The following is a 14,013-nucleotide window of genomic DNA, read 5'->3' on the forward strand; positions in this document are numbered from 1 at the left end:
GTTCCTTTTAATTTAGGAGTCATGAATAAATATCAGTTGAGCATCTATCATTTGAATAGAGGCGATACGGAAAGAGTCACACGAGATTCTATCTTAAGCGAGGGTGCAGAACTGTTTACACCGTCGTCTCTATGTACAAGTGAAAGCGCAAGTAGCAACAGTGGCAGTTACGAATCTATTCCACAGGTATGTTACGTCATTTATAGCTTCAAATTTAAAGAAGAATTTCATAAGTCATCTAAAGAATGGGGATACTAATCTATATAAATATAAAAAAAACCAAAATAAACCAAAGACGAGAAAATATATGCATTCCTATGTAAACAATAAGGAGAGGCAACAACGTAATCTTATTTGTTCCAATTACTTCAATGTACTATAATTGCGTTTTTATTCATTACTTTGTAGTTTTCATATATTTCTTTTGAGTTTTCTTAATATTTAAATTCTGTTTTGTAGGTTTTGATATCTTTCGACAGATCAATTAAGAATTGGTTATCTTCCTGCGATACTAAAGAGAAACCACCGCACTCGTACATCGCTATGATTTCAATGGCAATACTGAGCAAACCGAACAAGAAAATGTTGATCAACGATATATATCAGTTTATCATGGATACTTTCCCCTTCTACAATAATAATGAAAAGGCATGGAGAAACAGCATACGGCATAATCTTTCCCTTAACGAGTGCTTCGTAAAAATTGGCAGATCCGATACATGCAAAGGCAACTATTGGTCTATTCATCAAGACTGTATAGAGGAATTTGCAAAAGGAGATTACAGGCGTCGGAATCCAAGACGAAGAGCACTAAAAAGTTCTGTAAAAACTGCCGATTGTTCATCCAATAAATTCTGCAACCGAAACAATTATGAATATGTACCTATGACATTGTCGCAAACTGGATTCTACCCATACTACGTAAAAGGATCCTTTATGCATAGAAACCCTCAAAATCAACATTATAATCAAACAAAAATTATAACTCCTGTATCTACATGTGGAATGAAAAAAACGCAAAGTCCGTCAGTCATGCATTCATTCGGAAGGGATTCACTATTTCCCGTTTCTCAATCTTCGTTAGAAGGGGATTCATGCAATGCACTATCATCATATTACACGACTTCATCCATCAGACCGAGCTCTTATTCAGCTTTTTATTCATCTTGTCAGATACAAAAAGATTTTTTTGATTGGTGAAAAAACTTGTTTCACATTATCAAGGGAAGGTTTAACATTTTTTTCTGCGTTTGAAAAATTTAATATCATCAATACAGTGACAAATGAGTTAAAAGATATATTGAGCAATTTGTATCAGTCTGCAGCGTGGACTTAAATAATTGTTTAGAGACAACTAGTTAACTTGTATTTACAAATAATGCCAGAAGCCAAATGTTTTACCTTGTATAAAATTACTCTGATGGAAGTAAATGTATGGTAAAGGATTTTAAAGAGGAACAATGTCTTTACTGTAAATATGTATATTTAAAATATCACATTTGATATATCATTTTGCTGTTAATGTTGATTTTCACGGAGTATTTGGTCGTTTATTTGCTATGATATGGTTAGTTTGTTATCAACTTTGATTTTGATTATCAATTTAGTATTTTAAGTCTCTCCTTTTGGTGGTTATCCATAACAACTTATTTTAAAAAGTAAGAATCTATTATCAAATTTTTTTGTTGTCTTTTACAAACAATTGACATTTTACGCTTTTTCATTCTTGATAAAATATTGCAACAACAGCAATGCTTTTGATCTTAAAGCTTATGAAAGTTACGGTTATGACACATTATTAGCAAACAAGCTAACATGTTTACTTACTGTCCTTTTAACCTTTACATTGGTTTTATTGACTAACTGAAAATAGTACTTACAACTAAGTGTTTATTGTACCTAGATAATCATAAACAGAAAAATATATTAATGAAATTTAGTTTCATTATCAATTATTTGTTTGACCTTATATTGTTAGGAATATGGTAAAGACTACTTCTAGTGGAGAGTCGTTGGTGAAGGAAAGAGTTTTTCTTGTTGATATTTTCTAAATGGAAAGGGAAAAAAATAAACCAAGAAAGCTACATACTATCTTCAACATTTAAGTATGTATCGCTATTTATTACAAAAAATCAATAAATAAATTCCACAGAGCCTATCATAGAACTGACCCTCAAGATTTCAAACATGACAAAAACTATCAGAACATATCTACTTATAATCACTGAATAGGGACTTTACAGGACATGCATTGACTTCGAATTTCTAATGTTTCAGGATTTGGATTTTCAACTTTTGTATCGTTACATTGATGCTTTGTCAGAATGGATAAGCGGTTACCATTGGAGCAAATACTGAACGATTATTTCATTACAGTTCATAATTCCTTCAGTTCCTTAACAAATACATGCACTTCAGTATTCATATATCATGTGAACGTACTGATAAAGCACTAAAAGAACTTTACTTGTTCTTGATTACAGGCAAATGATTAGGAATAAAGAAAAATGACATATTGGACCGATTATTGCACTTGGCTGTTTCAACATGAAAACACAATCTAACTATTTGTTAAAATATATGAAACAATCTAAAATAATGTATACTCTGTAAAACCAAAGATGAACAGCAAATACAAATTCAAATGTTAAAAATTCATATATTTTAAAAGACGTACATACAGTTATAGAAATGGTGCCGATATGTCTGTTTCGATTCCCAAATGGAGTTAAATGCCTATACTACTAGTATTTTCTTAATTTAGAAGCAAGAATTGTACACATGAACTGTTACTATAGTACAATCTCTCAAATACTTATATTCCTTAGAACGATACTGTACGTCTACGATGCAAACGTATACAAAATGTACAGTACATTTACTAAACATTGTCATCATTAATTGACAATTTGTACTGATTCAAAGCAGAAAAAAGTTAAACCCCAATCTAGATAATGTTATATAATATAAAACAGAAGATGTGGTATGATTCCCAATGAGACAACTATCCACAAGAGATAAAAACTGTGACAGACATTAACAACTATAGGTCACTGTACGGCCTTCAACAATGAGCAAATCCTATACCGCATAGTCAGCTATAAAAAGCCTCGATAAGACAATGTAAAACAATACAGACGAGAAAACTAACGACCATATTTATATGAAAAAATTGAACAAAAACTTATATGTAACACATAAACAAACGACAACCACTGAATAACAGGCTCTTGACTTGAGACAGAGACATAAATAAATAATGTGGCGGGGTTAAACATGTTCGCGGAATCCCAACCCTCCCCCTAAACTGGGGCAGTGGTATAACAATACAACATAAGAACGAACTATAAAAATCAGTTGCAAAAGGATTAACTCATCAAAAGGACAAAATACAAGTATATTCACCAATCAGAAAACTCTTTTTATTTCTGAATTAAAATAAAAAGCGGAATTAAATCTCGGTCTGAATGTTAAGGACGTACAGTTTATGGATGGTGTAAGCCCTCACATCAGATTCGTTTTCTGCCGACATCTTGAACTTTACAACAGCTCGGCACAATTGGTCTAGTTCTTTGTTTAAACAGATATGCAATGTATGCTTAATACAGTGTATCCATGTAAGATTAATATATGCTTCCTTGTCATCCAATTTTTTACCTGATATTAAATATTAATAAATTAAGAAAACATATATCCGAGTTGGTCATTTAGGAGAGATAGCAGCTATAGGTATATTGATAGTGAAGATTTCATTTTTACTTGGAGGCAGAATTCAAGATTAGTCAGACCATCATTTTATTTTTGAAAAAAAATCATAATAATTCATCGTGATGGCACGGTATAAAAAATTATATCGTAAGAAATACATACCTACTTTATTATATGGAAATAAGATGTTTTTAAATAAAAGTTTCGAATAATTTAATATCAACTATCGAAGCTAAATACAGATTATAAACTTAAACACATGGGTAAACATAATCACAGAGAACATTTTAGGTCTGGTGGAAGGCATTATAAGTGGTAATAAGTGCGACATTTCAGAAACAGGAATTAAATTAAATGACTGAATAAATAGTCAACTATCAATCTTACCGGGCGATGGATTATCTATTATGATTCTGTACACTACAAAATATAATATATAACAAGCCAAAAAGGGTACAACATCACCATTAAATAACTACAAAATGAAAAAATATTAAATATTTCGGATAACAGATATCCTTCGTCGGAAATAGCACGATGTAAAATGAATGATATCGATATATTCAAATCGAGACACTATCAAAATCTTGAACGTTTATACAATTTTAGCGGACACCACAGACGTTGGTACATTTTTTAATTGCCAAAAACGGCGCAAAGTTTACAAAGATATGCCAAATAAAAATTGTTATTTACGATGTGTTCTTGCACAACTCTAAATTTCCAAAGGTTGTGGCAGTTAAGATGTGATAACTGCATAGAGGGCAGTTATCAAACAAAAAAATCAAAAATGTCCTAACCGATAAAAGTTGGTATAATATTTCAAATTTGACAACGGTAGGGCAATTGCAACAGAAACTACATATTTAAGCCTCCCAAACGAATAGCAGTTTAACAATGATTCGAAAAATAAGTTTTATCTAATAAGGTAAAATAATTGAACGTTACTACGTACTTTTACATCCATCCCCAATTGAATGGAGCCCCGTAATTTAAACTGATATTTTAAGACAAAATCAAACTGTAAAGCCAGTACGGAGTTACTGGAAACAAGTGATGAGAGGAAAATGAGTGACTCATTCTATGTTTTTTTTAATTTATGCCCTCTGGGGAAACTGTCTTGTACTTTCTTATCCAAAATCTTTCCCGAGCGACTCTGTCGACCTTCGACCAACCTTCGTTGTGGTCTATGATTGTGATGGTAAGGTTTTTGAGATCAGCTTAGGCGTGTCCAGGTGATCTCAAATTACGACTTACGGGTAGGTCGGGCTTGCAAGTGTAGTCACTTCGATGACCATTCATGCGTTTATTGATAGGCTGGTCTGTCTAGCCAATATACTGCATGCCACATCGACACTGAAGGAGGTATACAACATTCTGAGCTTTGCAAGTTACATTGCAAAATATAGTGTATATAGACCTAGTCGAGTGACAAGTAAATGTTTGAGTATTTAGTATTTGTTGACAAGTCAGATAAAGTCTGTTACCACATGACTTGCACCATGCTGCAATTGAACAGGTTTTATTTGAGGAGATTTGAGGAGACGTCAGCTCTTACAAATAAGTCTTTCAGACTTTGGGGTCTCCGAAAAGCTATAACAGGAGGATTGGGAAAGATCTTGGATAATATAGGGTGTTTGGCAATAATTTGCAAATTTGCATGGATCAAACGTGAAAGGTTAGTAAAGGCTGGATTGTATGTTAGAACAAACGGGACTAATTTGCTACGCGTCTTCCGTTTGTACTGTAAGAAGTCATTGCGGCTGTTATTGTTAGCTCGCGCAAACCCCTTGTCTATGCCCAGTTTCTTATGGATAAAGGCAACAGTAGTATACCGCTGATCAAAACTCATAAATCAATGGACAAAAAGCAAAATCGGGGTAACAAACTAAAACCGAGGTAAACGCATTAAATATAAGAGGAGAACAATGACATAACACTAAAATGTAACACATACAGGAACGGGCCGAGCATCAGACAAAATCCCGCGAGAATAACAAATATAACATCAAAACCAAATACATGAATTTGGGATAGACAAGTATCATGACACATCTTATCGCAATGTGAATTTACCCTAAAAAAAGAGAATTATAACCTCGTTTTGTAAAAAATCAGCGAAGTTCCTGTAACCGTTTCGTGACAGCCTCCTCAGAGCAGCAAATCCGCTTTACTCTTAGAACTTGACTGTATATATATATATATATATAAACGCCTAAAAAGTGTACATAACAACACCAATAACACAAAAAGGAACTATAAATGTAATTATTTATAAATATTTCGGATAACAGATATCCTTCGTCAGTCAGATTCTGATCTTAAATGAATCATCTTTAAGTCTTCTTAGATTAAACTTTTACTAAATCTTGAAATTTATACAATAAAAAAAGGCAAACCGAACATCAGTTAAGACGCAATCTTTCTTGTAACATCAAAATTATCGACACTGTTAAAGCTTTAGAATTGTGCTAGTTCATATCGCACATTATTATTTTTATTTAAAACATTTATTTGAACTCTCTGATGTAATTAGTCATATAACCTATTTCATATTCAACATATTTTTGGAATGGTGCAAGCGTCTTAACTGATGTTCGGTTTGCCTTTTTTTATTGTATAAATTTCAAGATTTAGTAAAAGTTTAATCTAAGAAGACTTAAAGATGATTCATTTAAGATCAGAATCTGACTGACGAAGGATATCTGTTATCCGAAATATTTATAAATAATTACATTTATAGTTCCTTTTTGTGTTATTGGTGTTGTTATGTACACTTTTTAGGCGTTTATATAATTTATTTTATTGTGTACATGTATCGTTACTTGCGCCCTCGTGGGAAAAATCGTTGACTATTTTTCAGACGTTTTATATATATATATATATATATATACAAATTTGTATCAATCATAACATTTTGACATTGAAAAATTTCAGATTACAATCTTACTCTATTCGTAGTAAATATCATCATCTCTGTAAGCGTGGTCCAAAATCCGTTGTCTAAACATTTTGCAAAGAATTTTTTTTTTTTTGTCTATTCAATAAGGTGGCGTTTTAATTTAGCCTGCGAATCTACCTTCATAGCCAAGCAATCGAAAATAGAAACAGACTCAAATGCACATACATAATTTGAATTTCAAAAAAAAGGGCACTTGTTTGGTCCAATTGACGAGCATGGAGGTTTCAATGCTATTTTAATTTTTTGAGAATGTTCGTTTTAACTGCACTAGAAGGCGATAACCTCATTGTAAATTTTGCCATCAGAATTACTCGTTTACGAAAGTCTGATACGCGTTAGAAGGTAAGTAAAACTTGCGTTTTAAACAGGCTTTTCCTTTATCTCCTGGGAAATAAATCTAGTTGAAATGAACGAATGAATCCTTGAAAATATGCATACATATATACAAGCGTATGGTATAATGTTAATGCAGACAACATATGATCCTAGAATAATTCCAAATGTTTCTTTTTCATTCTGGCATTGGTGTTGTTTTTCTTTTGTATAAATATTATTTGTTTTGTAAAGTAGATAAGAACTATCAAGTAATCCTCACTGATAACGGTCAACATACTTTATTTTTAGAAATGTTATTCTACAATTTGACCTGTTAACTGAAAAACAGTGTTATTTGAATCAGATCACGTAACCTAGAACTGTGAAACAAACAGCGCTTTCACTATATAGTATCAACAGTTTGGCCAGTTATACATCTTTAAACACGTGTACGGTCAAACCATATAAATCATTCTGTAATTTTCTCTTTTAAATGTTCTTGGTTTTGACCGAATGCGTCCTTGAAAATATGCATACATATATGAAAGAGTATGGTATATGTTAATTAAATGCACACAACATGTGACCCTAAAATAACGTCATGGTTTACGGTCTTCACCAAATGTGTCTTTCTCATTCTGGTATTGGTGTCGTTCTTAGGTTTTATTATTAATACTATTTGTTTTGTGAATTAGATAAATAATAACAAGCTATATTCACAGCTAACAGTTAAAATACTTTCAAAATGTTATTGAACAATTTGACCTGTTATATGAAAAACAATGCTATTTGAATCAGATCTCGTAACTGCGAACTGTGAAACAAACAGCGCTTTCACTAGGTTATCAATAGTTTAGCTGTGTATACATCTTGACACGCAAACACTTTAATTCATTCTGTTATTTTCTCTCATAAAGGTTATTATGCTGATTCTATATTTTGTAAAGTGTTTTTTATGCTGTTTTTAACTGTGAATCGCTTTTCACTTTTCTTTTGTAGGTCTGTTTTTACTGTTAAATATTGGTTCTGCATTTGAGGTTGATACACGCTAGCAGATAAGTGGCACATTTTAATTTAAAAGCTATGTTTAAATCATATAAGTCATAATCTGCGTACATTCAACACTCACACACAGAGACATTTATTGAAGTTGGTGTAAACAACCATTTAGTATTTGATGTTTTCGAAAAGAGAACATACTATTTTCAAATATGAGTAAGCCAAATATTAGCCAAATATAGCTTGCAACGATAAAATCTTTCATATCTAGGCTAAGCATCGTCAATTTTTCCGGATTGCATTACTAAATGAGAACACAGCCTCTCTTCCTATTCAATAATGGTGGGCTTTTGTTTTTTATGTGTTTTTTGTTGGGTTTTTTTGCTTACGTGCTTTTTTGTGTGCTCTTTGTTACATTTTTGTTTGTTTGGTATATATTCTGAATCGAAAAACAATTCATTCTGTAATATTCTCTTAGCAAAATCGTTATTCTCAATATAGGAATAATGGATAATTCTCAAATTATCAGCTATCATTTGAACGAAGGAGACACAGAAGTAGTCAAACTAGAATCTCTGTCAAACGAGGGTACAGAAAATTGGACAACAGCTCTTTGTAAGAGTGAAACTGAAAGTAGTCACATTGACAGTGATGAATCTTTTACAAAAAAATCATGACAATAGCTTTTATTGTGGAGAGGATCCTGGAATTTTGTAATTTATCACAAGACTGGAGATAATTATTTATGTAGAAATAAAAAATCAAGCAAATCAAAGGAAATATATTTTGTACTATATTTATTTTTTCTTAATTTTGTTAAATATTTAATTTCTGTTTTGTAGGTTTGATTATCACTCGACAGATCAATTAACAAATGGTTATCTTCCTGTGATACTAATGAGAAACCATCTTATTCGTACATCGCTATGATTTCAATGGTATATTATATATAAAATTATTTCAATTGAAATCAGGAAATAGTGAAAGAATTTATCAGAGTAAGAGACAACACCATGTATACTATGTCGAAACGGTATACAGAAATAATTGAAATATCTGTAAATATTTTAATTTTTATTGCTGTTAATGTTGATTTTTACGGAGTTCCTGGTCATTTATTTGCTATTGAATGGTCAGTTTCGTATCGAGCTTGATTGTAATTTACACTTAGGTATATGACGCCCTGTCCTTTTGATGTTTATCCACTGAACGGAATTTTATTTAAGGTAATAATCTGTTCTATAATTTATGTTGTTCCCAGATCTATCAATATGATACCAGGTTGAATTAAACACTGCTATTTAGTGTTTACTTGTAGCAATGATTGCAGTTTAGTTCTTAAATAAGGTTAGCATTTTCATCATTATCGTTTATTAGTAAAATATTACTGATAGCGTTATATGATTTCAATATGGAATAGTTATTTGAATTATTGAGTGCTGCGATCTTTGAAGACAAATTTTGTATTATTTTTTACAAAAAATTGATATTTAACGATTTTTATTTTTGATGAAATTTTGCAAAAACACCAATGATTTTGATCTTCAAGCTTAAAAAATTTTCTGTTATGACACATTATTATCAGCCAAGCTAACATGTTTACTTACTGTCCTTATAACCTTTAAATTGACTTTATTGACTAACTGAAAATTTAGTTTGATATAAAAATATTTGTTTGACCTTATCTTATTACGAAGGTGATAAAAAATACTTCTATGAACAATTTAGTGATAAGAATATAATCGTACTTGTTTGGCATATTAAATGGATAGCCTAAGTATAAGTTCAGTATAAGTAGCAAACAAATATTGAAATCAAAGTAGAAACTATAATTTCTTTTTCTTTAAAATGCGGAGGGATTTCAACGAAAGAAAGATGTTTCTTGTTGGTAACCTCGTAATTACAAAAACGATCAGACATTTTAAAAATAAATGCTTCGGAATATTGAAATTCAACGATCAACGCATAAACAAGGTTCAAAACACAGCAAAATATTATTACAGACTATCACAAGATGAGTAAGAAAGAATAAATTAATGAAGCTATTACTGAAAAAAATTATATGTCAACAAACGGACAATACATAATTTAAACAAATGCATCTAGAAATTTCGTCCGCGAAGAAAAGATTTTCACCACTTCAGAAGGCATTTATAACCCAAAAATTGAATATTAAAGAAACAGATGCTTTTTTCTATTACAGGTCAATTCTAAATAAAGACAATACACATTAGATATGACAATTATTGGCAACACATTAAGTTGATTGAATGAACAGATAATTCATGACAAGCACATTTGAAACCTACATATTTGAAATATGATGTTACATGTAACTGTTTTAAATATCAATAAGAAGTGTAAGACTTATAAATAATGAATAATATCAACCGCAAGAAAAAAACAGTAAACGAGGTCGTGCAAAACGATACAAACCGCCGCCATTTGTAAAAATTTAAACATGGAACTCTTCGTTTTTCTAAATCTTTTAACTTCCACTGACCTTAAAGTGCGATAAAACGAGCTATGTCTGTTTCTAAAGAGTATATATTAAGTACTCCAATCAAACGATCCATCAAAATGTTCCATCCTCCAAAGCAATCATTCAGTTAGTAGTGAAATCAGAATGACTGTTAAACTTATAAGCTGGATATAATCACATACTGCTATACTAATATAATTTTTGGAAGTCAAAAGTTCATGATTTAATTCCTTTTATTCCGAACAAATCATTTTCTCTTGTTAAATCTGTTTTCCCGGTTTGCTGGATCAACACTTACCATAAAACTCGAAAAAAAATTAACAAAAACAACAGCAGACAAATAAAAACAGTCGAATGTAGGGGTAGGTGGTGGATGAATTTGAGCAAGCTTCCTTATCCAACGTTAGAACTTTCTACATGTGATGTATCATAGTGATGTCACACAGTGAAAATGTCACAAACATATTCATGGCTAACACTTAACGAAATCTAAACTTTTATTGAACTTGTAATATCAGTAAACTGGCAAACACAAGTATCAAAACGAGTAATATTATGTTTATGCCCATTACCTGTGTTCTTAGAAAAACTCCAGCAGAAATAATCATCATTACACATTTGAAGGGAAAAAACTATTAAACGTTTGCAAATAATCAACAAATAAAGGCAACAGTAAAATACAATTGTTCCAAATTGACAAAAGGTCAATTTTTGTAAAGGACTTGCAACCTTAATTCCGTTAAAGGTACACTCCAACTAACATTTGACAAATACAGCCGGAATATATCACTGAAACACGAGATAGGGCGCAGATCATACTCTCGTTGACTTGTAATCCCCCAGCATTGCTACTGACGCTGTAAAACCAAAAGGTTCAAAGCATAACATAATTTTCTATGGCATATTTCCTTCCCTGCTTTCGCTAGTTTATCAACCTTATGTCGTTCGTTAAGCCCACTTTTTGTGCGGTGATTCATCTTTTTCTGTGTCTTCTTTCCCTTTATTAAGTCTTATATATTTTGCGTTCGTCTTATGCTTTCGATGACGTTACTTTTAGTATTCATGTTTTATTTTATTTTCGAACAAAATGCTTTGGAAACAAATAAAACAACCTGTACTGTCAACTGTCAACATATTTTCTATTCAACAATTTGACCCGTTAATTTAAAAACAATGCCATTTGAATCAGATCACTTGACTCAGAGCTGTGAAAAATACCAGGTTTTTCTGGTATATATTCTGTAACGCAAACAATATAAGTCATTCTGTAATCTTTTCTCAAGACGATTGCTACAATAAATTTAGAAATCATGAATAATTCACATTTAAGCAACTACTATTTGAACAGTGGACGAACAGAAAGAGTCAAACGAGATTCTTTCTCAAGCGAGGGTGATGATATTTGGTCACCGTCTCTTTATACGAGTGAAAGTGAAAATAGCTACAGTGATAGTGATGAATCTATTGCACAGGTATGTTGTACTCTTGAACCAAAATATATCTAAATTTGGGGAAAAATCTAATGCTATATTGAAAGAATGAATATATATATTTTCTAAGAAAAACAATTAGTATAAATAAAGGGCGAATACGTTTATGTATCAATATAGATGTATTCAATCATGAGCAAAGCAACAGCTCAATTTCATTTGTTGCAAAATGTCAATATTGATAATTATACTAACTAATATCATCATTATTTTAAATTTTCATCTCTTTCTGTTCAATTTTCTATTATATCTTTATTTTTATTTTTGTAGGTTCAGTTATCGTTAGCCAGATCAATTAAGAATATATTGTGTACAGGTAACACCAACAAGAAGCCATCACACTCGTACATCGCTATGATTTCGATGGCAATACTGAGTAAACCGAGCAAAAAACTAGTACTGATTGATATATATCAATACATAAAAGATAATTTTCCTTTCTACAATAACAAGGAAAAAGCATGGAGGAACAGTGTACGACATAATCTTTCTATCAACGAGTGTTTCGTGAAAAGTGGCCAGTCTGTTAACGGCAAAGGTAACTATTGGTCTATTCACTTAGCATGTATTGAGGATTTTGCAAAAGGAGACTTCAGGCTTCGAAATGCAAGGCGAAGAGCAAGAAAAAGTTCTGTGAAAACTGTGGATGGCTCATCTAATCAATTATACACACGACATCATAATGGATATGTACCTATGACATCATCGCCAATTGGATGCCATTCATACTCGATGAAAGACTCCCTTATGCATACAAAACTTCACAACTCACTTCAAATTACCCAGTCTCCTGTATCTACATTCGAAATGACAATAACTCAATTTCCAGCAACCATGCAGTCATTCGGAAGCAATTCACTGTTTCCCGTTTCGCAGTCATTATCAGGAGGGCAAACATTCATTGCACCGTCCACATACTATACATCGTCATCGATCAAACCGATTTCGAATTCAGCTTTTTATTCATCTTGTCAGTTACAGGAAGGGTTTTCTGCTTGTTGATTTCAATTTATCTCACAATACCTTGTGTGAGTTTACCATTTTTCTGCTTTTGAATAATTAAAAATTATCAATGCAGTGTTTTGCTGATATAAGTAATGATGCTAGACAATTTGTATACGTCAGCAGCGTAGACAAACATAATTGTGTTGACGAACTAATGACTATTTGTATTGAAATGATATCTGCGAAACTTCATCGTAAAAGGACTCAAATGGACTTGAGAGCTTAGACTATACTACCAGTTTATGAAGAGAATTCTTGAGTACTGACATTTAGCTGGTATCAAGACTGACACTCTGGTGCTTTGCACCGTTCTTAATTTAACTGTATAAAAATATTAATAAAAAAAATTATAACATTTTAATTTTTTGTTGCGGTTTATTTTTAATTTTATGAACTCTTTTTGTTTTTTTCTCTAAATAACCATTCATGGCTTTACAATCTGTCGATACCCGTATCTAGGCATTTCACAAGGTTATGTTATTCCCTTACTGTATTTGACGTCTTTACACTAAATTCACTGCATGTTGGATGAGTACCTATTGATGGTTTAGTCTTTGATGTATGATTTTTCTTTATTAGTGATTATTGGTTTTAAACTAGCGTTCAGTGCGTTCAGTAACTGCAAATACTTTCTGCGTCATTTTGTATCTTTTGGCGAATTGTCTCATTGGCAAACATACCACATCTTCTTTTTTTTGTACTTTTTTTACCCTCGAAATATCAAAAAATAATAAGCAATTACAAATCAATTACAAACCAATCCTTAGAAATATAATCTACAAAATTCATAACAATAAAGGAAGGGGTCTAAATAATATTTTTCTATTAAACTATATGTCATCAATATATTTTTCGCATCATTATCACCTCAGTATTGTAAGCAATGTAGAAGTATGTATCAGTATGTTATCAGTAAGTGTATACACACAAAGTAAAGGTTACAGCGACAATTTGTAAACATGTTTCTTAAGGAATAACTATGTGTAATAACAGTAACCTTTGCAACTTTTGAGATCAAAATAAAGGCTGTCTGTTATAACTTCATCCGAAAT

At 31.6% G+C, this 14,013-nt stretch overlaps 2 protein-coding genes across 2 annotated transcripts; both read left to right on the forward strand.

Moving 5' to 3' along the window:
• Positions 1 to 1,518, forward strand: LOC134713808 (forkhead box protein I3-like). Its single transcript, XM_063575086.1, has 2 exons — positions 1 to 186; positions 460 to 1,518. Exons 1-2 carry the CDS (start codon positions 22 to 24, stop codon positions 1,198 to 1,200), a joined length of 906 nt encoding a protein of 301 aa, XP_063431156.1. The 5' UTR covers positions 1 to 21; the 3' UTR covers positions 1,201 to 1,518.
• A 10,258-nt stretch (positions 1,519 to 11,776) lies between these two features.
• LOC134716500 (forkhead box protein I1-ema-like) lies at positions 11,777 to 12,958 on the forward strand. The gene is made up of 2 exons (XM_063579507.1): positions 11,777 to 11,938; positions 12,227 to 12,958. Exons 1-2 carry the CDS (start codon positions 11,777 to 11,779, stop codon positions 12,956 to 12,958), a joined length of 894 nt encoding a protein of 297 aa, XP_063435577.1.
• The last annotated feature ends 1,055 nt before the right edge of the window (positions 12,959 to 14,013 follow it).

This window comes from Mytilus trossulus, chromosome 4 (assembly GCF_036588685.1).
Source record: "Mytilus trossulus isolate FHL-02 chromosome 4, PNRI_Mtr1.1.1.hap1, whole genome shotgun sequence".
In the NCBI taxonomy this organism is placed as follows: Eukaryota; Metazoa; Mollusca; class Bivalvia; order Mytilida; family Mytilidae; genus Mytilus; species Mytilus trossulus.

Bases quoted from the DNA above. Each gene is read 5' to 3' on its own strand.
- LOC134713808 (XM_063575086.1), top strand. From the start codon at position 22: ATGAATAAATATCAGTTGAGCATCTATCATTTGAATAGAGGCGATACG. The intron at 187-459 runs GTATGTTACGTC...TCTGTTTTGTAG, and splicing joins GTTACGAATCTATTCCACAG to GTTTTGATATCTTTCGACAG.
- LOC134716500 (XM_063579507.1), top strand. From the start codon at position 11,777: ATGAATAATTCACATTTAAGCAACTACTATTTGAACAGTGGACGAACA. The intron at 11,939-12,226 runs GTATGTTGTACT...TTATTTTTGTAG, and splicing joins GTGATGAATCTATTGCACAG to GTTCAGTTATCGTTAGCCAG.